At 36.5% G+C, this 21,552-nt stretch overlaps 1 protein-coding gene across 2 annotated transcripts in view; it reads right to left on the bottom strand.

Annotated features, from left to right (window-relative positions):
* Nucleotides 1-18,791, bottom strand: part of LOC132013412 (disintegrin and metalloproteinase domain-containing protein 28-like) — a 44,585-nt gene extending 25,794 nt beyond the window's left edge. Inside the window, exons 1-5 of one of the 2 annotated variants that reach the window (XM_059393105.1) lie at nucleotides 18,577-18,791; nucleotides 11,241-11,344; nucleotides 4,593-4,669; nucleotides 2,971-3,049; nucleotides 864-940 (exon numbers count right to left, since the gene is read on the bottom strand). In XM_059393105.1, the coding sequence (XP_059249088.1) occupies nucleotides 864-940; nucleotides 2,971-3,049; nucleotides 4,593-4,669; nucleotides 11,241-11,344; nucleotides 18,577-18,628 (389 nt within the window). In that variant the 5' untranslated portion in view covers nucleotides 18,629-18,791. The remainder of the gene's footprint in view (nucleotides 1-863; nucleotides 941-2,970; nucleotides 3,050-4,592; nucleotides 4,670-11,240; nucleotides 11,345-18,576) is intronic. The other variant, XM_059393115.1, reaches the window with a different exon arrangement.
* Between the last annotated feature and the right edge of the window lie 2,761 nt (nucleotides 18,792-21,552).

Genomic DNA, 21,552 nt, shown 5'->3' with positions numbered 1-21,552 from the left:
TATATATGAAGTATTCATAATTATAGATAACTGCTAGGATAAAAAAGCATAAAAGTATATAATCAGAGACTGGTTAAGTGTATACAGAGCTAGAAGACAAGGATGCATATGAGATCCTTTATGGTCTGCATAAAGGATCATGGTAGTTTGGACTAGGAAGTAGCAGTAGAGAAAGAATAGAGTGAATAATCCCAGTGAATATTTAGCACATCTAATCAGTAGGGCTTGAAAATGGATCAAAAATGGATAGCTGAGAGGCAAGATCTCATCAAGGAATCTAGGTTTCTGAATTGGGCATGTGGTTAGTTGATTATATCATTCACTGAAATAACAAACACTGGAAAGACATGAAATTTGGGAGAAAAACATTATTGATGTGGGGTTTATTAAGATTGAGATTTCATTAATCTATCCAAATATGGAAGAGATATGGATATATGGAAGACAAAATTAGATGGTCAAGTCTGGGCATCAGAAGAAATATCTCACTGTAGACAGATGCCTGGGGAGTTATTAATATACAGAAGAAAAGCTGGGCATGGATAGCACAAGCCGAAGAGAGAGTTTAAAGAGGAAAGGTGGAGAAGAGCACCCATTCCTTTAAGAGTTGGACTCAAAAACTGTATTTTGAAAATAAGCAAACAAACAAACAAACACACTTCTATAAGCAATTCAGATGTGTGAATTTAGAAACCACTATCAAGAGAAACTCTGTTTCCTTTAAATTTCAAAATCTTTGAACCCTTAGGATTTATATTTAACTACAGGATAATTCATTCTATTTGAGATTCCTCAGGTTTATTAAAAACACACACACTCACCCCATTACCACAGGTATACACGAACCATTTATGAAGCCTTACCTTAGTCCCCTACATGTGCTGATGCTAGCATCTGAAACTTTTTCATTAATGATGTGTCCTTGGTAATAACAGTCATCCTAAAGAAAAGAAAAAGGGAGATTTGTAAGAGAATGTACATGTTTCTTAGAGACACTGCTAAATTTGAATTTGAAAGCTTGAAACGAGATCTATGTTTTCAAATAATTTTATGCTGAACAATAGTCAACTTAGAGATGTAAATAAAAGGTTAAGAAGTTTTTTTTTTGTTTGTTTGTTTGTTTGTTTTTTATTTTTTATAAACATATATTTTTATCCCCAGGGGTACAGGTCTGTGAATCACCAGGTTTACACACTTCACAGCACTCACCAAAGCACATACCCTCCCCAATGTCCATAATCCCACCCCCTTCTCCCAAACCCCCTCCCCCCGGCAGCCCTCAGTTTGTTTTGTGAGATTAAGAGTCACTTATGGTTTGTCTCCCTCCCAATCCCATCTTGTTTCATTTATTCTTCTTCTACCCACTTAAGCCTCCATGTTGCATCACCACTTCCTCATATCAGGGAGATCATATGATAGTTGTCTTTCTCTGCTTGACTTATTTCGCTAAGCATGATACGCTCTAGTTCCATCCAGAAGTTTTTTATGGTTAAAATCTTTAATATTTGGTTAATTAATCCAATGCTTAAAGGGCATTTACTAATTAAATATTGGTATTGCAGAAAAAGGATAATGGGTGAATGCAGTCTGGAAGAAACAAACTTATAGATAGAAGTTTAAAATATGAGCCTCCAAAATATCAGACATTCATTCTTTCCCTTGGCTGATTACTCATCGTTTTCTTCTTTCTTTATTTCTTTCTTTTTATTATCTTCATGGAAGTCATCCCTTTCTTCCTTTTCTGTAGCCACTGTATAGTTAGCCACCATATAGTGCATCATTAGTTTTTGATGTAGTGTTCAACGATTCATTAGTTGCTTGTAACACCCAGTGCTCATCACATGTGCCCTCCTTAATACCCATCATCCAGTTACCCCATCTCTCCAACCCCCCCTTTCTGTAACCCTCAGTTTGGTTCCTGGAGTCCAGAGTCTCTCGTGGTTTTTCTCCCTCTCTGATTCCTTTCCATTCAGTGTTCCCTTCCTTCCCTGTGGTCCTCCCCACTATTCCTTATGTTGCACATATGAGTAAAATTATATGATATGAGTCGATAAAGAAGATGTGGTCCATATATACAATGGAGTATTACTCAGCCATCAGAAAAGATGAATACCCACCATTTGCATCAATATGAATGGAGCTGGAGAAGATGATGCTAAGTGAAATTAGTCGAGTAGAGAAAGACAATTATCATATGATTTCACTCATCTGTGGATCATTATTTTTTTTCTAACACCTACAAGCTCTTTCAAATGAATGAGTTATCAGGATTATATTTTATGTCTTAATTTATTCAAAGAGTTTCAGCAGAATAGTGTGACATCCCCTTCTCCATCTGGAGAAAAATGTCCAATCCCAGAACTTTTCCATGTGGATGTACTTTAATCAAGCACACCTTTCTGCTTTGAGACAGATGAGGTATTGACATAAATACCGGTGCCATCACTATGAAGAGAATGCCTGAAGGCCTGCCAATAGAAAAATGGAACTCAGAAATATGGCAATGATAAAATACTCCTCACATGACTTCACACAGCCACCTTCTAAATAAGAGTCAAGAGTAAAAAATATTTAAGGAAAACAGAATTCTATAATTCTGTTATTGAGGAAATAGTCTTGAGTTGGAGACACTATATAATCTAGAAATTATATAGTGCTGACTAAGAACACTAGAAGTATTCAATTCTTCACTCTTCTAATGAAAATGAAAAGCTCCTTCCACTCTCTTATAGGGAGCCCCTGAAGGGAAGCCCACATAACCAAGGGGTTACCATGGTTGTCAAGGAATGACTTTGTTCTTGTCAAAATGTATAAATATTAAGGGGTGTATTAAGAAATTACTACTTCTGGAAAAAGCACCAACATTGTAAATGCTGTTTCATTTTCACTATTTGTCTGGCAATGACACTCACTGCCCTTGGGTGTACCGGTCACACCCCAAATGACAGTGATTCTAGGATACTCTTTTACCATTATTTGTGGGTTTGTGGTGACCTCCTCTCCAGTGGAATTATAATGTGTTTCCATGTAACCTGGTGCAAGGAGATCCCTGGAGGAAAAAAAAAAGAAAAAATTTCATGGTTACTCATGCTAATTGAAAAGTGCCTTGGTCAAAGTGAAAGCTTCCACTGGTAGTCTAGGAAAGTTTTTAACTCCTGAGCTCCTTCTACTAAGCCCTCAAGCAGAGTCCAAGCACGAAGAGGATGCTTACAATGCAAAGACTGAGGGAGCTGAGTCTTTGGCATTCCTGAGTAGTGTGGACATTCCTAAGTAGTGTGGAACAGTGTCTGCTAGAAAGCAGACACTTTGATACTTCTCTGAGGGGTGACTTGAGGAAGGAATGGGACTGAGAAGGGTAGAGTTGACTTAAAAAAATGACTGAAAAAAGAGCGTTCCTCATCAGTTTGTGATAACTACATTTTCACCCATTCCTTTTCAGTTCCCAGGGACTGCTAAGAACTGTAACAGTGGCAAGTTTCGCGGTCAATGACTTGCCTTTGGTAGGTAGGGCCCTTCTGGTATTTTCACTGAGCTTCTCAGAATTCTTTCAATTACCTGACAGCACATAGGAATCTGGATATTCCTTTTAAAGAGGCAGGGCAAGGAGGAAAGGAAGTAACTAGGATATGTTAAATGTTATCTCTGTGCCAGCCACTGAGTTAGACACCTTACATGGATCATTTGTTTAATCATTTCTGCAGTCTGATAAGGTAAGTATGACTTGCTTCATTTTTCAGATAAGATGACACAGTTCGAGGGGCAAAAGATCATATCTAAGTCTGCCTAAAGTCCACACCTGTACTATTTCTATTCTACCACACCATTTCCAAAGTCCAGGCAGTTGTGATTTTTGCAAATGGCAATAGTTTATTTGAGGAAAAACAATCTTGCTGTACTATATAGAATGGTTTAGGGATTGAAAGAGCTTGAAAGCACAGAATTAGGGGAGAAAACTACTTTTGAAGTCGTTGAGATATAGGATCATCAAGATCTGAGTCAGAATCGAGGCAGTGAAACTTGAAAGAAATGTTGAATGTAACTGACCTGAATGCGGACAATGAAAGAACAAGAGGACGATATAACGCATGAGAAAGTGGGACGGTCAGTGTGTAGCTGGATGGGAGGAGCACTGGTGCGGGCATCAGGAGAGCCCAGTCTGGCTTTACCACTGACTTGCTCTTTAGTCCTTGAATTTATTTAATTATACATGTTTGGTTTTTTTTTTCCCTGATGGAAATAGTTGCAAATTGTTTTAAATCTTAATCTTTGAGTATTAGAATAATAAACTACAATAATGTAGGGTAAGATTTAAAAATCTGCTTTTTCACAGAATTTGATACAATTTTATCTCATGCATTATATTTTATTACTGGAAGGGTCCAAACACTAGTAAACTGTTATTTTACTCAATGTGTTTCCACTACTTTGATAGAAATAAATATTCACCAACACCCGCCCCCAGGCCAGTTGAGAGAAAAAAACTTATTAGCAGAGGTTTTCGAGAGCCTTAAGCAGAAAAAGCCTCAATTAGCACATTTTCCACATACTAACTTGCTGTCGGTAAGGATAATATCAGAAATAAAAACACTTACTTGTTCTTTTTCAAGTAAAGCACTGCAATTTTCCCATTAACTGTAATTTTATACTTTAATTCAGTTTCAAATTTTTCCTGCAAAAATGCACAAACATTTACTGGTCATTATAAACACACACAAATATTCATTCAGCTGTGTTCATCTTTTTAATCATTGGAAAACAATGCCTACTTTCTTTTTTTAAATTTTATATTATAAAATTATATATATATAATATATATTATTTAAACATATATATAAATTATATATATAAATTATATATAAACATATATAAATTATATATAAATATATAAAACATTATATAAACATATATATATTATATAAACATATAATGTATTATTAGTCCCAGGGTACAGGTCTGTGAATCACCAGGTTTACACACTTCACAGCACACTTTACACACTTCACCATAGCACATACCTTCCCCAATGTCCATAACCCCACCACCCTCTCCCTACCCCCCTACCCCCGTCAACCATCAATTTGTTTTGTGACATTAAGAGTCTTTTATGGTTTGTCTCCCTCTCAATCCCATATTGTTTTATTTATCCTTTTCCTACCCCCCAAACCCCTCACGTTGCCTCTCTACTTCTTCATATCAGAGAGATCATATGATATTTGTCTTTCTCTGGTTGACTTATTTTGCTAAGCATAATACTCTCTAGTTCCATCCATGTCGTCGCAAATGGCAAGATTTCATTTCTTTTCATAGTATTCCATTGTGTATATATACCACATCTTCTTTATCCATTCATCTCTTTCTTTAATGGTAGTCTATATAGTTTATATACCAAATGTCTGCTTCTAGCCTCTTTTAACAAATCAAACAACTCTGCAACCAGAATAGACAAATTATCTGAGAACTTTCTATCCATCCATCCATCCACCCATCTATTTTATAAATATTACCTGAGTGTTAGTTATATGCATGATTCTACTCAGTTCTGGAAATTCAACTCTAAGCAAGAAAAATTGACCCCTACTGTCAGAAAGCTTATAATCCTGTGGAAAGACAATAAAAGTGATTTATGTTGTACGATAAAGGATAACATCTAACATCTTAAGGTCTGTAAAGGCTTTCTTGAGGAAGTACCAGGCAAGCTGAGTTATGAATTAGCCAGGTGAAGCAGGGTGGGAACTTATTTGAGAAGAAGGAATAGTATGTCCACAGACCCAAAGACCTCAAAGACTCCTACTGATGATTTTTGGTCTGATGGTATTCTCATGGCTAACTGGAGGTCAGAATGTGGACAAAACAACAGGTGTATGTATTCAAAAATCAGAGAGAAATTAAGATCTCAAGACTTCAGAAAGAGAAAATATCACCTCAAGAAAGCCTCATGTGGAAAAGGAGAACCGTTTCAAGATTTAGATATACAAAAAGAGATACAGAAGACTGTATGTTAGGGAAGATGCTATTGAGTACTAAATTCTAATTTTGTTCTATAAAACAGAATTATTAACCATGGTTACACTCAAAATCTAAAAATTCACTGGGGAGTGCCACAACATTGTTATTAAAGAGATCTAAGTATGGCTGACCAAATATGATGGAGTGCTATTTCCTCTGCTGGGCTGCACCTAAGGCCAAGCTTCTCCTCTCTTCTCCCTCTCCTAGCCAGAGCAGCACCTGAGCTCAGCAAGGGAATATAGTGCATTAGACACTTCAGGTCAGGAGGATTGTGCAGGGATGCACCATCTCCAAGGTCAGTTGGAATGGCCCCCATTCCCTTTAAATGGTTAGTTATTAGAGTCCTCTCTGATGTCAAAAGCTCCTGGGTATAAGTATCCTATACTGCAGATCTAGATGAGGAGAGGCTGCTGTAACTCACCTTACTGAAGAATAACAGCAGCTGGGGGGAAAAAAAGGCCTGAGGTTTGAAAATCAGTTATGGGGAATCATTGTAACCATTTATCACTTAGATTTAAGAAAGGCCAGATGGAATTAAAATATTAGGAGGGTAGCAGATATAATTTTCTTCCCAGAAAAGCCTTCCTGATAACTATTTTGTGTTAGCAATGGATTTTAGTGGACTTTCACCTAAAATGTTATTTGGAGATTATTTTAGAAAAGATTATTGCTTTTGGACTGGAAGTTTTAGCCAACACTGGCATAGATTATAGATGAAAGGAAACAACAAGGAAGAAAACAAGTCTTTATGAAAGAGGTTGCACTGGGTGATGTGATAACCTCATGTCCCTAGTAGAAGTCCATGGTAGAGAGAAATGCCTGCTAAAACAAAAACAAAAACAAAAAAAACAAAAACAAAAACAAAACAAAACAAAAAACTATCCTCCTTGTGTGCAACCTGAGTCCTGAACTATGAATGAGGAGAGGAAAGATGCACTTTGATTTGGAGAGTACCCACTAGAAGGCAATGATTTGGAGCCCAAAGAGTAAGGTTAGCTGGTCACAGGGACATAAAAATAAACGTCCTCCAGGAAAAATGCCATGGATAAGGTTGAATGGGTGGACTGGGAAGGCCACTATCTGGGATGTTCCCAGGATGGAAGAGAGGGTGTAAAGTCAAGATGATGCCCATAGGCACACAACAAATAGTAAATCACACCCTAGAAGTCCCAGGAAGGCTTAATGGCAATAGTACAACTGTTGTCATAACATACAGTAAGCTGAGGCCTCCAGGAACCCTGGCAGACCTAGCTTAGGCCTGAAATTGTTCCTAGTGTAAGGGAGGCATTGTGTTGCCAGATATTCTATTTGGGGCACTGGCCAGCAGCATGGCAGTTTTGGCCTCTAAGGAGGTGTGTGTGCTCTGGAGGCAGAATCCTGGGAAAATAGGGATTACCTTTGAAGTTAAGTTCACAACATCAGGGACCTTGATTAAGTACTTGGCAAATATATGGACCACGTAGTCCAGTATTATCTATGCAGTTATGGACAATGTACTAATTCATTCATTTAACCATTTGTCCATTTACTAATTTATGCAACAAATACTTAGTTTTCCTTGTGCCATGCATATAAAATATAATTAAAAATACGATAATGAATATGGAATTCATGTTTCTACTCTGGCCTTGAATGTCCACTCCAGAAAATGTTTCAAAGGATCATTTCATTCTAGCTCAAATCTTAAGTAATTGGGCCAGGTGCGATGAAGTCAGAAGGATGAGGCCAGGCTCTTGGAATAGCAAAGTAAAGCTAGTGCTTCTGTTCTCTGGACCAGTAGAGGGCACAGTTGCATAATAATAAGTACACATGTCCTCCACATCTCCACTGCCTTGAAGAGTGAATAATCTAGACTAACTAGATCTATGTTACATCTATGGGATGCAGAGATCCCTTCAGTCACATGCATTCCAAAGTCTAGATGTTTCAAGAAATTGCTAATCAATTCCTTGCACAAGGAAGACCAATAGTCTCAACTGAAAAGCCTCGAGGATAACTTCTAAGAACTTGGCTTCTATCTAATAGGACAGTGTTCTTATTGGTCATAAGCTGTACCTGAACAAAAAGAGAAGATTCTATGTCAAAAGAATGTGCCTTCTGTGTGGCAGATAAGGATTACCTGGCTTCTCTAACCTATGTTTATGAGACAAGTGTGATGTGATACAATTCAGTCACCCTGACAGAGCAGAACTGAAATATCAGACATGAAGCAACATGGGACTTTACATGCATAACCAAAATGGTGGCTGGAATCAGAGACTACAAAGGCTTAGCCCTAGATGATCAGAGGGAAGTGACAAAAGACACATGGTGTGACTGTCGCATAAAATACAGGACATCAGTTAAATCTGAACTCCACACAAAGTGAATAATTTTCTAAATATAAGCCTACAATATTTGAGATTACTTACACTAAAAAAAAAAAAAAAGCATTCATTGTTTATCTGACATTCAAATTTAACTGAATATCCTGTATTTTTACTTGCTAAATCTGGTTGTTCTGCACACAGTAGAATCTATAGCAGGAGCTATAAGAATGGAAACTAAACATCTGTGACCAGCGTAAGGAGGTGAAATTCTGAAATACCAGAACATGGAAACCACTGCCTGGGAAAAGCAGATCGATGCTTTTGGAATGTTTCTTTAGTCAGGAATTACTTTTAATGGTTTGATCACATTCTTGCTGTGGGGTACTTCAAAGGCATCAACTAGCCCCTGAGAACATCAATGCTGTTTGAATGCTAAAAGGCAAACATGTCTGAGTTACACATATTTGTGAGATGGCTGAAATCACTCAGTGCTTCCCCCTTTCCATTCTTCATGGCTAATATGTTACCTTCTACTGTCTACAACTGAAGGCAGCAAGGAGAAGTTTGCAAATATATTACACAAAACTCTAAAAATAAAAATGGAATTAAAGCATGCAAGTCATTTAGGCATATTCCAATCTCTATGGAATTTGGTGTAATGGTTTTATTTCTTTCAAAAGATAAAATTGACACGTTTTGTAGGATTTTTTTGAACCAAAAGGCATTTATGGAATACTTTTCATAGGACGGGGTGAAAGATGAGGGTGAAGGGGGGGAAGAGGCATGTTAAAGACGCAGAAAATACTTTTTTCTTTTTTTTTTTTTTTTAAATTGTGCTTGGCCATTTTAAATCAGAAGAGAAGATTAAACTTACACTCACAGACATGCAGAACATGCACACACACACACACACACACACACACACACACACTATAGTAAAATCAATATTAAAAGAAAATCAAGAGCCAAATGGTGTAACACTGACCTTTCCTGAAGCATGGACTATTCTGTGTTGACTTCACAAAGAATGTAAGATGGACTGGGCATTACATAAACGGAGAACAAGTTATGTAGGGGAAAAAATTCCTAAAGGGCAGATAGGTAGCAATAAGTATATTCTTAAGAAAGGTCTTGAGAATACCAAAGCTGACTAAAATGGAGGTTTTATCAAGAAGCAGAAAGAAGACAAAATGGTTTAGTAAACCATAGCATCAAGCAAAAGAGCCAAGATGATGAGTCCTAAGAAGTGAAGTTTGGTGAGTTACGTAGGTAGTGCCATAATATAATTTTGAGCAGGGACTTAATAATTGTATTCTGCTTTGCTTTTCAGTAAGTTTTCTCAGAATAGTCATATAAGATAAGCATGGCTATTATTATCTCAGTTTAAAGACACAGAATTTGAAGTTCACTTACATCTAAATTTATACAGAGAAAATTAACAATGTTAAGATGTTGAGCATAAACAAGGCTTTTCAGTTCAGGTCCTTTACCCTTCCACTATGGATTGGGAAAACCTAAAGCTCATACAACCAGTTAATCGAGTTGTGCACTAGACAAATAATGTGTTTGGGATAAATATCAAGCACAATGCATCAACTACATCTATGAGATACCAGTACTACTGTGTAGAATAGTAGAGTAAAGTAGAGTAACTATTCTACTATATAGAATAGTAACTACCAGTAACTCTTGTACTAAAGGGGGATGAAAAACTATTCTAGTTTTTCATCAAATTAAGTTGTTCAAAAGCTTAAATTTGTTTTAGAAGGAAATCACTTTATACCTATGATAAAAACACTACATGTGTATTCAAATTTTCCTCAAAATATTCAGTGACAAAATGTATCTGGCATTTAAAAATTTTTTTTATTTACTTATTTGTTAGAGAGAGAGCGCATACAAGCAGAGGGAATGGCAGGCAGAGGAAGAGGGAGAAAGAAGCAGGCTCCGCACTGAGCAGAGAGCCCAACACGGGGCTTGATCCCAGGTCCTGGGACCTGAGCCAAAGATGGATGGTTAACCAACTGAGCCACCTAGGTGTTCTGATATTGATATTTTTAAGAGAATGCTAGAAAACATTTAAAGGGACCATACTGATAAGGAATCCAATGCATAAAGATGCCATTCAAATTTAACAGAAACATTTTGTTGGAAGAAATGTTTTGATAAACAGGGTCTACTATGGGTTCTGCTATTATAAATGTTTGCTTTAGAAGAAATCATCTTTTAGGAACCTTACCCAGTGGTGGGGGGTATGTACTCCCAGGGAGTGGCATCTCAAAATATTTCTTCAAGTTATTATCTATGTCTCATTTATCTATATTTTTCCTGGCTCTCAGCAGAAAACTTTTGGGTGCAGGTATTTAGAAAATTGCTGAATGAATCACTGTGTTTTAGCTTTTATCATTTGATTAAGAATGTGTTTTTTCATTAAGTAATAAGAACCATACAAATTTTAATAAATTTCTCTTTAGAAAAGACAAAGGTAAATTTTATGTTTAACCATAGTAATTCATTCTAGCTTAATTTTCATCTACAATATTTTGTTTTCTACTTTAATATTTATGGTTTTGTTTGTATGTGTGTACATAGACACATAGATGATCAATCAATAATAGATAAAATAAGTTGTATCTAATCTCTTTGGAAGAGTCACAAATTACCATAAAAGTATTCAAGTTTACTTTTTGTGTGACCATGGGCAGTTTATTTCAGTTGTCAGAATCCTCATCTTCAAAATGAGACTGATAATAGAATACTGTGTTATTGTGAAGATTAATAAAAATAAGGTCAAACAACAAATGCAAATAAATGTATATAATTAAATATGTATATATATGTTATAGTTATATATCTATGTGTATAGCATATGTAAAATATGTATGTATGTTTTTTCAAGATTCTTCATTAAGTCAAAAGCTGTACCTGTTGCTCTGCCTCCTTGACTTCTCTTTTATGTACTGAATGGAGTCTTCTGGGATAAACTACTTCATAGTTCTTTACTCCAGGGAGTTCCTTGATAGCATTTACTGAGGGGGAAGAAAGTAAGAGAAGATTTAGCAGAGCAGAACAAATAAACAAGATGGTTGGAAATAATCAGCCTTATTGCATTTCTGATGGATAATGTTATATAGAGAGGTTTAACTGAGTTACGTCAGAGAATTATTTAAGTTTAGAGATAGACAAAATCAGAAGTCCACACTACCTTTCAAATCTTGAACCTATTTTCCCGCTAAAAGTGTTTCTCTATTTGGTAAAAATATTTCTTTGGGATTTTTTTCATCTCTATTTGCTACCTTGAATCCTCTATACAGGAATATAGCAAAGAGTACAGGCAAAAAGCTAGTACAGCAAGGCAAAAGCCAAACTAATCTTCTAAGATACTAATCAATGTTGGCATAATTGTGTAGAAGTACTCTGAAAACTACATTGTTACAAAAATGAAATAACTAATGCATGCCATTTCTGACTCTCATACTTTTCTTATATTTTCCAATTGTAATGAATGAAACTAAGACAGTAAGAAAAGCTCCAATATAAGCTCCATAGAATGCTTGGCTTTTGTAATACAGATAAACTTTCATTTTTGCATACAAAGCATGAAAAAATGAAAATTAGATAAGTAAAATTTAAAACACTTTTACTGGTCTGGAAGGAAAATTTTTGAGCCTGCAGTCATATTGAAAGAGAACTGAATAGTTATCTCATCCAACCTTCTATCTATATTTTGAATTGTTGTTACAAGTTATTTTTTTTAATTTTATTTTTTGAGAGAGAGAGAGAGAGTATGCAGGCACACACAAGCAAGCAAGGAGGGGCAGAGGAAGAGGAGGAGAGAGAATCCCAAGCAGATTCAATGCTCAGCACAAGACAACTCGGGGCTCCATCTCAAGACCCTGAGATCATGTTCTGAGCCAAAATAAAAAATCAGATGCTTAACCAACTGAGCCACATAGGCGCCCCTCCACAAGCTATTTTTCAGAGGAATTCAGAGTTTTCCCAATGCTAACACTTAATTTTCTATTTTCTCTTTTATTTGTTCACTTGATCAGTCCTTGCTCTGGGTAGAGTAATGGATAAGGAAATGTCAATAAACCAGTTCTTTGGTTTTTCAAGGGGCTACTGGTCTACCCAGAATATAGATGCAGTAGGAACTAAACTGTGGCCCCAGTCTCGCAATTGACTAACACTACGGACTGGAAAGGCTTTAGTTCTGTCTTTTGACTAGCGTGCTCTCTAAAGATAATCCCAGCTCATTAAATTACTCAACCCTAAATTTTATAGTAATATAAATTTGCTATTATTGTTGATCTTTTCACAAATACAAGTGAGTATTTCTTTTGTTAGTCATCTTGGATGACTTGTACATTTATCCCAATGATGCTCCAGAGAATATTTATTTTAAAAACTAAAGCAGAATCTTTTAAAAAAAACTGTAGTTTTGTCAATTTTTTTCTTATCATTTTAGGATGGCTAAATGCACTTGACCTCTCAAGAGCTATTTACTTCTAACTTCGAAGAACAGGAAAAGTAATGAGCTAAAAACTCATTGGGTCAAAAATGAACAATTAAAGGGATGGAATGATTTCTCTTTCACTGGCTCAATATTTACTTTTTTAACATTTAAATTCAATTTAATTAACATACAATGTATTATTAGTTTCAGAGATAGAATTTAGTGATTCATCTGTTGCATATAATACCCAGTGCTCATTCCTCAAGTATCCTCCTTAATGGTCATCACCCTCTACCCCATCCCACCACCAACCTGCCCTTCTGCAACCCTCAGTTTGTTTCCTATAATAAGAGTTTTCTGTGGTAGTGATGCCTGGTTGGCACAGCCGGTTAGGCATCTGCCTTCTGACTCACATCATGATCTCAGGGTCCTGGGATTGAGCCCCACATCAGGATCCCTGCTTGGTGGGCACCTGCTTCTTCTCTATCTGCCATTCCCCTCGCTTGTGCTCTCTCTCTCAAATAAATAATTTTTTTATCATTTGTCTCCCTCTCTGTTTTCATCTTATTTTTCCTTTCCTTCCCCTATGTTCATGTTTTGTTTCTTAAATTTCACATATGAGTGCAATCATATATTTTTCTTTCTCTGATTGACTTATTTCACTTAGCATAATGCCCTCTAGTTCCATCTATATGGTTGCAAAGGGCAAGATTTCATTCTTTTTGATGACTGAGTAATATTCTTGTGTGTGTGTGTGTGTGTGTGTATGCACGTGTCTCAAGATTTACTCTTAAAACATTTCAAAACACCTTAAAGCTATGGATTCAATCCTAGAATACTTAAAACTTGGCTTTGGTTCTAATTTATTAACTGTTTGAACAGACACAGCAGATTAAATGATCTTTAAGAACAGTTCAAGCAGTCTATGATTTTATGCAAATAAATACAGGATTCCTCATAATCTTCTTGAAGAAGTGATGATCATTTGGATAAATTTTTAAGTGGGTGTGATAAAATAAGTCTTATTACATAGTCAAGACTTCAAAAAGTACATAAGTTACCTCAATGACTTCTTGTTTTTAAAGAGATAATTACTGGGCATTTTTCTTTCTATTTAATTAGTTTTTGGTAAAGGAAAATAATAACATTGTTTTATAAAAAATTATAACAAATTCAAAAATCTAGAGTTATATTACCAATCATTTTATTAACATCGAGTTGAAATGTTTATAATTATTATACTTATTTCAAAATAATAAGATGTCACAAGGTAAGAAAATTACTCTTGCCAGAAATGAACTGATGGTGTTGACACAATTCCCTGGAGCTTCTTGTAAACCCATAGTACCAAATAAGCATACCATAAGGCAACCACATGCTCTCTAGTGTATTGTGTCCAATCAATGCAATTAGTCCCATTAATATAGAGTTCATAAAGCCATATATTCACCAATGTTGCGACCAGAGTAACTCTTCTAAAAGTCCTATATAAAAAGTGGTTTCATCCAATACACACACTATTCTGAGAGTAAATATTAGTCCAAGTTACCCTGAGGTCATAAAATAATAGCTAATCATAATTGATTCTTTTATAAAAGCAAAAAATGATAGCCCACACAATTTTCCCATTCAGAAGTGGTGAGGGAAAGAGGCCAATCCAACCACTGCAGGTTTTCTTTTCTTTTTTTTTAATTGATTTATTTATTTTCAGAAAAACAGTATTCATTATTTTTCACCACACCCAGTGCTCCATGCAATCCGTGCCCTCTAGAATACCCACCACCTCGTACCCCAACCTCTCACCCCCCCGCCACTTCAAACCCCTCAGATTGTTTTTCAGAGTCCATATTCTCTCATTATTCACTTCCCCTTCCAATTTACCCCAACTCCCTTCTCCTCTCTAACATCTCTGGTCCTCCATGATATTTGTTATGCTCCACAGATAAGTGAAACCATATGATAATTGACTCTCTCTGCTTGACTTATTTCACTCAGCATAATCTCTTCCAGTCCCATCCATGTTGCTACAAAAGTTGGGTATTCATCCTTTCTGATGGAGACATAATCCTCCATAGTGTATATGGACCACATCTTCCTTATCCATTCATCCGTTGAAGGGCATCTTGGTTCTTTCCATAGTTTGGCGACCGTGGCCATTGCTGCTATAAACATTGGGGTACAGATGGCCCTTCTTTGCACAACATCTGTATCTTTGGGGTAAATACCCAGGAGTGCAATGGCAGGGTCATAGGGAAGTTCTATTTTTAATTTCTTGAGGAATCTCCACACTGTTCTCCAAAGTGGCTGCACCAACTTGCATTCCCACCAACAGTGCAAGAGGGTTCCCCTTTCTCCACATCCTCTCCAACACATGTTGTTTTCTGTTTTGTTAATTTTGGCCATTCTAACTGGTGTAAGGTGATATCTCAATGTGGTTTTAATTTGAATCTCCCCACTGCAGGTTTTCTTAATATGCAACTCATCTAATGAGGTACATATTGACTAACATAATATAACATAATAATAATTATATATATACACACTCATCTCCATGATTCTAGTTAGTATCTAAATCTTAATGTTTTATGAAATCAGAAATTACGAATTGACTTAAATAAGGAGCCAAGTATGTAAATTAGTGGAGAAATTTATTCCCAACTCTTTGATGCTGAGCACTTCCCAATGACAAACAAAATTAATCAACAAATGAACCAGAGTATTTTTTTTAAAAGCCTCTGGGACCTTCTCCTTTTCTTCAGTTGAAACCAACAGACCTTCAGCTCTTCTCAAACTCTTGCAACAGAGTACATTGTCTAAGAGAAACAGATAGAATTTCTTTTAATGGCTCCAATTTTTATGAAACCAAGAAAGCCCATGAAAGAACGAGACTTGAATTATAACAAATTAGACAGCCGTTAGAAAAATGGACAGACCTAAATATTGTTTGGCTCATTCATCCTTAAGGTTGATGGAAATGAGACAGCCTCCTCCCAGCTGAATAACATCAGGCTAATTATCTTGAAGCCTGTGGAATAAACACAACTAACTGCCATCCAGGGATTAAACAAATCTGAAATGTAACACAATATGTTTCTACTAATTCATGTTAATACTTGCTTTCTCTCTCCCACAGAACTCACATGTTGGATTACTTCTGACAAGAAAAACTAGATCAAGAAAAATAAAACTATTATTTTGGCTTGGGTTAGATAATTATTTTACTGTTTATTAGTTTTTAAAAAGTTAAAACGCATTGACAAGATTAATACAACAGGCCCTGGTGTGGGTTGCTACTTTATTTTTTAATAAGTTTGGGGCAGTTTTGGAGTTTAGCTATAATGCATAATATTGACATTTTCATTTTTGTTCAGATCTGTTCCAAACTCTTTAGAGAGTGTCTTTCCAGACAAAACACATGACATTCAGACCTGGATCAGAGTTTATTCAATATTGACCTCAGATCTGGGCTTCTCTGTACCCCCCTCAAACTATCTGGTACTTTTAAATTTAGTATTGTAAAAGTGAGTGCAAACATTGAGGGAAAACACATCCCGATTAAGTCTATCATTTTGGCTAATAAGATTAAATTATAAATACTTCTAAGGGTCATCTAGTCACCTTATAAAGACAAGAAAGGATGGCTAATTTGAAACAAAATAATTTCAAAAAGTACTATATCCCCTAGATATCCTGCTGGAATATCTTGAAGACCTTTCTCTCTTGTCATTTCCCTTATATTCTCCCTTAAACAACTGTCACTTCCCTTTAACTATTTGGGGTTTTTTTTCCTATGATGAAATTCTATTAATTATTTCTCTCAGGGGATTGTGAAGGACATACAAACAGCTGACCTACTTATGTTTCACTCTTTCATTTCATGTATACAGAAACTGAGCACAAGTCATGATCTGAGTTGCATATTTTTTTCTTTGGATGATGGGGGCAGATAAACAAAAAGGAAGAGAAATGCAAATTCCTTTATTTTTTTACATTCTGACTGGGAAATAAATCCATGTGGTAATAATATCAACGAGAATAATACCAAGAAGATAGTTGAAAATACAAGATGGAAGGTAGAGAGTGGGGTGACTCTCTGTTCAAGGTGGAAGATAAGGGATAATTGCCTATATGAACCCCTATTCTCACAAAAGACACTGCAGAACCTCTGTTCCCACCACTAAGCCCTTGAAGATCTACAGCTTGAGGCATGATTTCTAAGGAAGATGCCTCTTGGTGCCATGTTGTGAATGCAAAGAGAGGGGGAAATGAGCTCATATACTCTTTTTTTCCCAAGATTTTATTTATTTATTTGACAGAGAGAGAGAGCGCACAAAAGAGCACAAGCAAGGGGAGGGGGAAAAGGAGGAATAGTCTCCCCACCAAGCAAGGAGCCCCATGCAGAATGCTGGGATCATGATATGAGCCAAAGGCAGACACTTAACAGACTGAGCCACCCAGGTGCCCCCTTAAAGCCTAATTTTACTGAAAAAGCTGTCACGTGGGTGGACTCTAGGGTTATCTATGTGATTTTGTTAATAGAGCCTGCTTGATCTTTATGCTGTTGGATAAAGCAGGTCCCAAACAACTCTTATATTCCAACTAAGTAAAGGATCCCAAAGAATTTTTAGGGATAACACTTTTGGAGAATGTAAGGAAAGAAGATTTCTATTAAGTTTGACTCACAAAGCGGAAATTTTGAGTCAATAACTTAAATGCCTAGTACAGTTCTATATTTAATTGATCTTAAGTAAAAATTTCATAAGTCTGGAAAACAAATCAGGAACCAGGAGTGGGGAAAATCACTTTTACCCACAAAGTGTTGAGTGAGTGCAAGGGTGAGGAGAATCTTTCCCTCCCTAGCCTTGTACTTGTTGACAGTCTGCTCCCATTACTAAGTCCCAGCAAGCATTCTAAAACCAAAGAGAAGGTTTGTTATTCCCAGGCACTGAAGCTGATGTGGTGACTTAACTAAGCTCTAGAAATAGAAATAAACTAAGGAAATGTTGCCCAATCTAATCTAACCAAAATCTAATTGGTAGATTTTTCAGAAATGGAGAGATATGCTAGAATTGATTTATTATTGAAAAGTAAAATTCCTCTAGTTTGAATTCTTAAATTCAAAATGGAAGTAAATTATCAGCTTAAGCTTAGCAGCACAATTGTTTTAACCAAGTAATAGCACAATGCTTTATAGTTATCGAATCAGTCAATTATTTATTTCTAACTGACATATTTATTATCACCAGTTATGGAAGGACAAAACAAAAAAATGTACACCCAAAAGGAATAAGACCAGCCAAACTGGTCCGGATAATAACAGCAGATACTTCTGAGAGGCTTCTGCACCAATAGCTAGTCAAATCCACTGCATCTCTACTGCTTTAAAAATGATAAGGTGGTTTACACACTTCACAGCACACCCCTGGGGATAAAAATAAATGTTTATAAAAAAAAAAAATAATAAATAAATAAATAAATAAAAAGAAAATGATAAGGTGGGATTTGAGGAATTTCACGTTTTGACTCGAAGATCATATTTACTATTTAAATTAAATTATATGAAGTTTCCCCTTTGATATCTATGTATTCTCAGAGCAGACATATCGATTCAAGGCATCTCCTTGCATCTCCTTTACGTGGAGAGTTTATATCAGTCACACTCCCCCCAAAACAACAGATCCAAACCAGACCAACTGGTTAGTAAAATTGGCTTAAAAATAAATAAATAAAACTATTGAGAGACGATGAAAAGCAAGCAGTTCACTGACATATTTACCAGAACCTGAAAAGGAATCAGACACTTACCTGGAACTGGAGAAAGGAGGAAAGTGGTGGTCAGAAGAAGCCCCAGCCACATACTGGGGGAGCTCAGGGGCGCAGCACCTGTCCTTCACACTCTGAGAGCACTGCTCGGTCTCTCCCAGCCTCCGCTCAAGTGAGACAGAATGAAACTCCTGGGTTCATTCTTGTCTGCTTTCAGGAAGTGTTTACTAAAGGTGTTGCACAACCTTGGAGCTGTGGTCCTGTGACAATGGCACCCGTGGGCAAAAATTCCGGCCGCCTCCAGGCTTTAGGACTCCTCCTCCTGTTTCTCTTTCCGGCTTCCCCATATTCCCCACTCAGAGGTAGTATGTTTCCAGTGTATTACTATAGCCCAATAAGCTACCTTGATTGACATAACTGACTTTGATGAACCTTGGTAAATATGTGTATTTATTATGTACATTATAAATATATGTAAATATTTATATATGTGTTTGCTATGTTAGCAACAAGTTGTTACAAATGTTCTTCTTCCCTCACATACATATGCTGTCAATAAAACAATTTCTAATCCAATCCAGTTATTACATAAAATTCTTTTCGGTTATCTCGTATTCTATTCTCACACAATGGTGCACCAGGGAGCTTGAACTATTCTGAAATAAGAATGTGTGACAATACAAGCTCAAGGCTTATCAGATCCCCAAGGGCATTTGTATCATTACTAACAACCAGGAGTTAGGGAAAGCCTTCAAGTCTCAAAGGATGTAATTTACAGAAAAGCTGTAGGAGCTGTCATTGGTCATAGTGAGGCTAAGCCGACATGTCCAAATATCACACTGTGTAACAAGTTAAATAGCTACGGTTGAGTTGCTTTACTAAGTTACAGATCCTTTATACTTATTATCATATTAATTGTTATGATACTTCTGTATGATAAATGCCATTTTACTCCTATTTTGTAGGTTAAAATACTAGGATTTAAAAAGATAAAGGATTCAAAAGATTAAGACTCAGTTATCCTTCCTTTATATAGTAAATAAGATTAAGCAGTTTGCCCAAGCTCATATATCTTGTAAGTGGCAGGAGTGGAATTTGAGTTCAGTATTGTGTGAGCTCTTAGTCACACATTCTAATAGCTGACTTATAAATCCAGTCTTACTTCTACTGAGAAATCATCATATATATACACACACACATACACACGTGTGTGTATATATGAAATACAAGTACTATTCCTATGAAATACAAGTTCCTGAGATTATGACTAACACCAATTCTTGGTCCACTAGAATTAATACTAAATACTAAAATTATTAGTTATTCTATGGATTCCAAAGGATATTTTTGTAATACAGTGATTTTGATTTTTTCAAAATATCATACAGCATCAACTAACAACCACAAGGCAAAGTTTAAATCTAGTTACTGAGCCTTTCAGCCAAAAGATTAGGAATATCACACATTTCTTTTCTTTTAATCGAAGTTCCACTGCTTTTTCTTCTTCAGAGAACAAAAAGCTTATACCTACTTTTTGATTGTCACATGATTTCCCCCATTAATTCTATGCACATTCACTAGTACATATTACATCTAAGACCCTGAAATCACAGTTGAAAATAGTCATTCTCTTTGAGATGCTTATAATCTGGTGAGGGAGATAGGCAAGGACAGTTACCATGAAGACGTGCAAAGTGAGTGCTCCCTGTATATCACGAGACACTACCCATAGGGCTAGGAAAGATTTAGGCATGAAGTCAGAGGTAGTATGTTTCCAGTATATTACTATAGCCCTAGCCAGGTAAGGAAAGCTTTCTCGAGACAGTAACAATAAGGTCAATGAAATATTAACTATGAGAAAAAGTGAGGACATTATGTCATAGCATACTAGTTTATGGTAAATACTTTAATATTGTTGGAGCAAAGAGAGCCTGAAATAATGGGAAAAGATCTTATGTCTGGTTTTGTCACTGTGCAAGTGCTCACAATATTGACTCCATATTTGGCCCTCCATCTTGTTCATGTTCATGGGATGACCTCCCTTGGTGCTACATGTTCTAGATCCGTTGGAGGTTAATGTGTGCCCTGATTGAAAATGCAGGGAGGCTTGTTCTGGTATTCCCTAAAGTTGTTTACATAAGTGGTAGAGATAATTTTGATTCCCCCTTACGCCTTTGCCCAATGACACCACAAGCTCCATTAAGTGTTAGCGATCAAGTAACTGGATACAGATTCTTTGACCTCACTGCATGCCTTCTGCATATCTTTTCACTTTATAAAATCTGTAGACAAAGGTTTGGACTTTATGGGGAATAGCTAGGTCACTGTCTGGATTGCTCACCACAGATTCCCCCATCAGTAAGTTACTCTGTGTAAACTGTATGGAGTATCCTGGTTTGTTTTTTGGTCTTCAAGTGTGTTATTGGCTTGGATGATACTCTAGTATCCCTCCTCCATCTTCTCACAATTGGCAAGCCAGTCAGGAGATTTAAAAAAAAAAAAAAAAAAAATCAAGCTTGGGTTAAGGGGCCCTGCCCCAGGGAAAACCCATTGTCTGTCGGGGAAATCCCAAGCTGGACAGCCACCTTCATGTGGGGAGACTTGGGGAGGTTTTTTGAGCACTTTACACCAGTACATGAGTAAAAGGATGCCCTGAAAATGCCCAATGTATTATTAGACATCCTATCAGAAATGGTGGGGGAAAGGAAATGGAAGAGGGAAAGTGAACAAATTATTTCGGCAGTTGTTCGGCCATTGTTCTGTGCATTACAAGACACCAGAGAGATGGAATCATAAGAGATAGCACTTTGAGCACTACCACCCTTTCTCTTTGCTTATAACAAGTAGTAAAAGTTTCTTTGCTTTCAATACTCCCTTGGGAAGTGTTTGATTTAATGCACTCCAAACAATTAATCGTTTGAGTTCAGTTACAAATTTGGAGACTTAGATGGGACCTCTGACCTGACCCCTTTAAATTCCCCCAGCTCCCAGCAAGTAATGTAGTGGGCAGCAGCCACT

Source organism: Mustela nigripes, chromosome 1 (assembly GCF_022355385.1).
Source record: "Mustela nigripes isolate SB6536 chromosome 1, MUSNIG.SB6536, whole genome shotgun sequence".
NCBI classification, from domain to species: domain Eukaryota; kingdom Metazoa; phylum Chordata; class Mammalia; order Carnivora; family Mustelidae; genus Mustela; species Mustela nigripes.
This window is presented reverse-complemented; position numbering and strand designations above follow the sequence as displayed.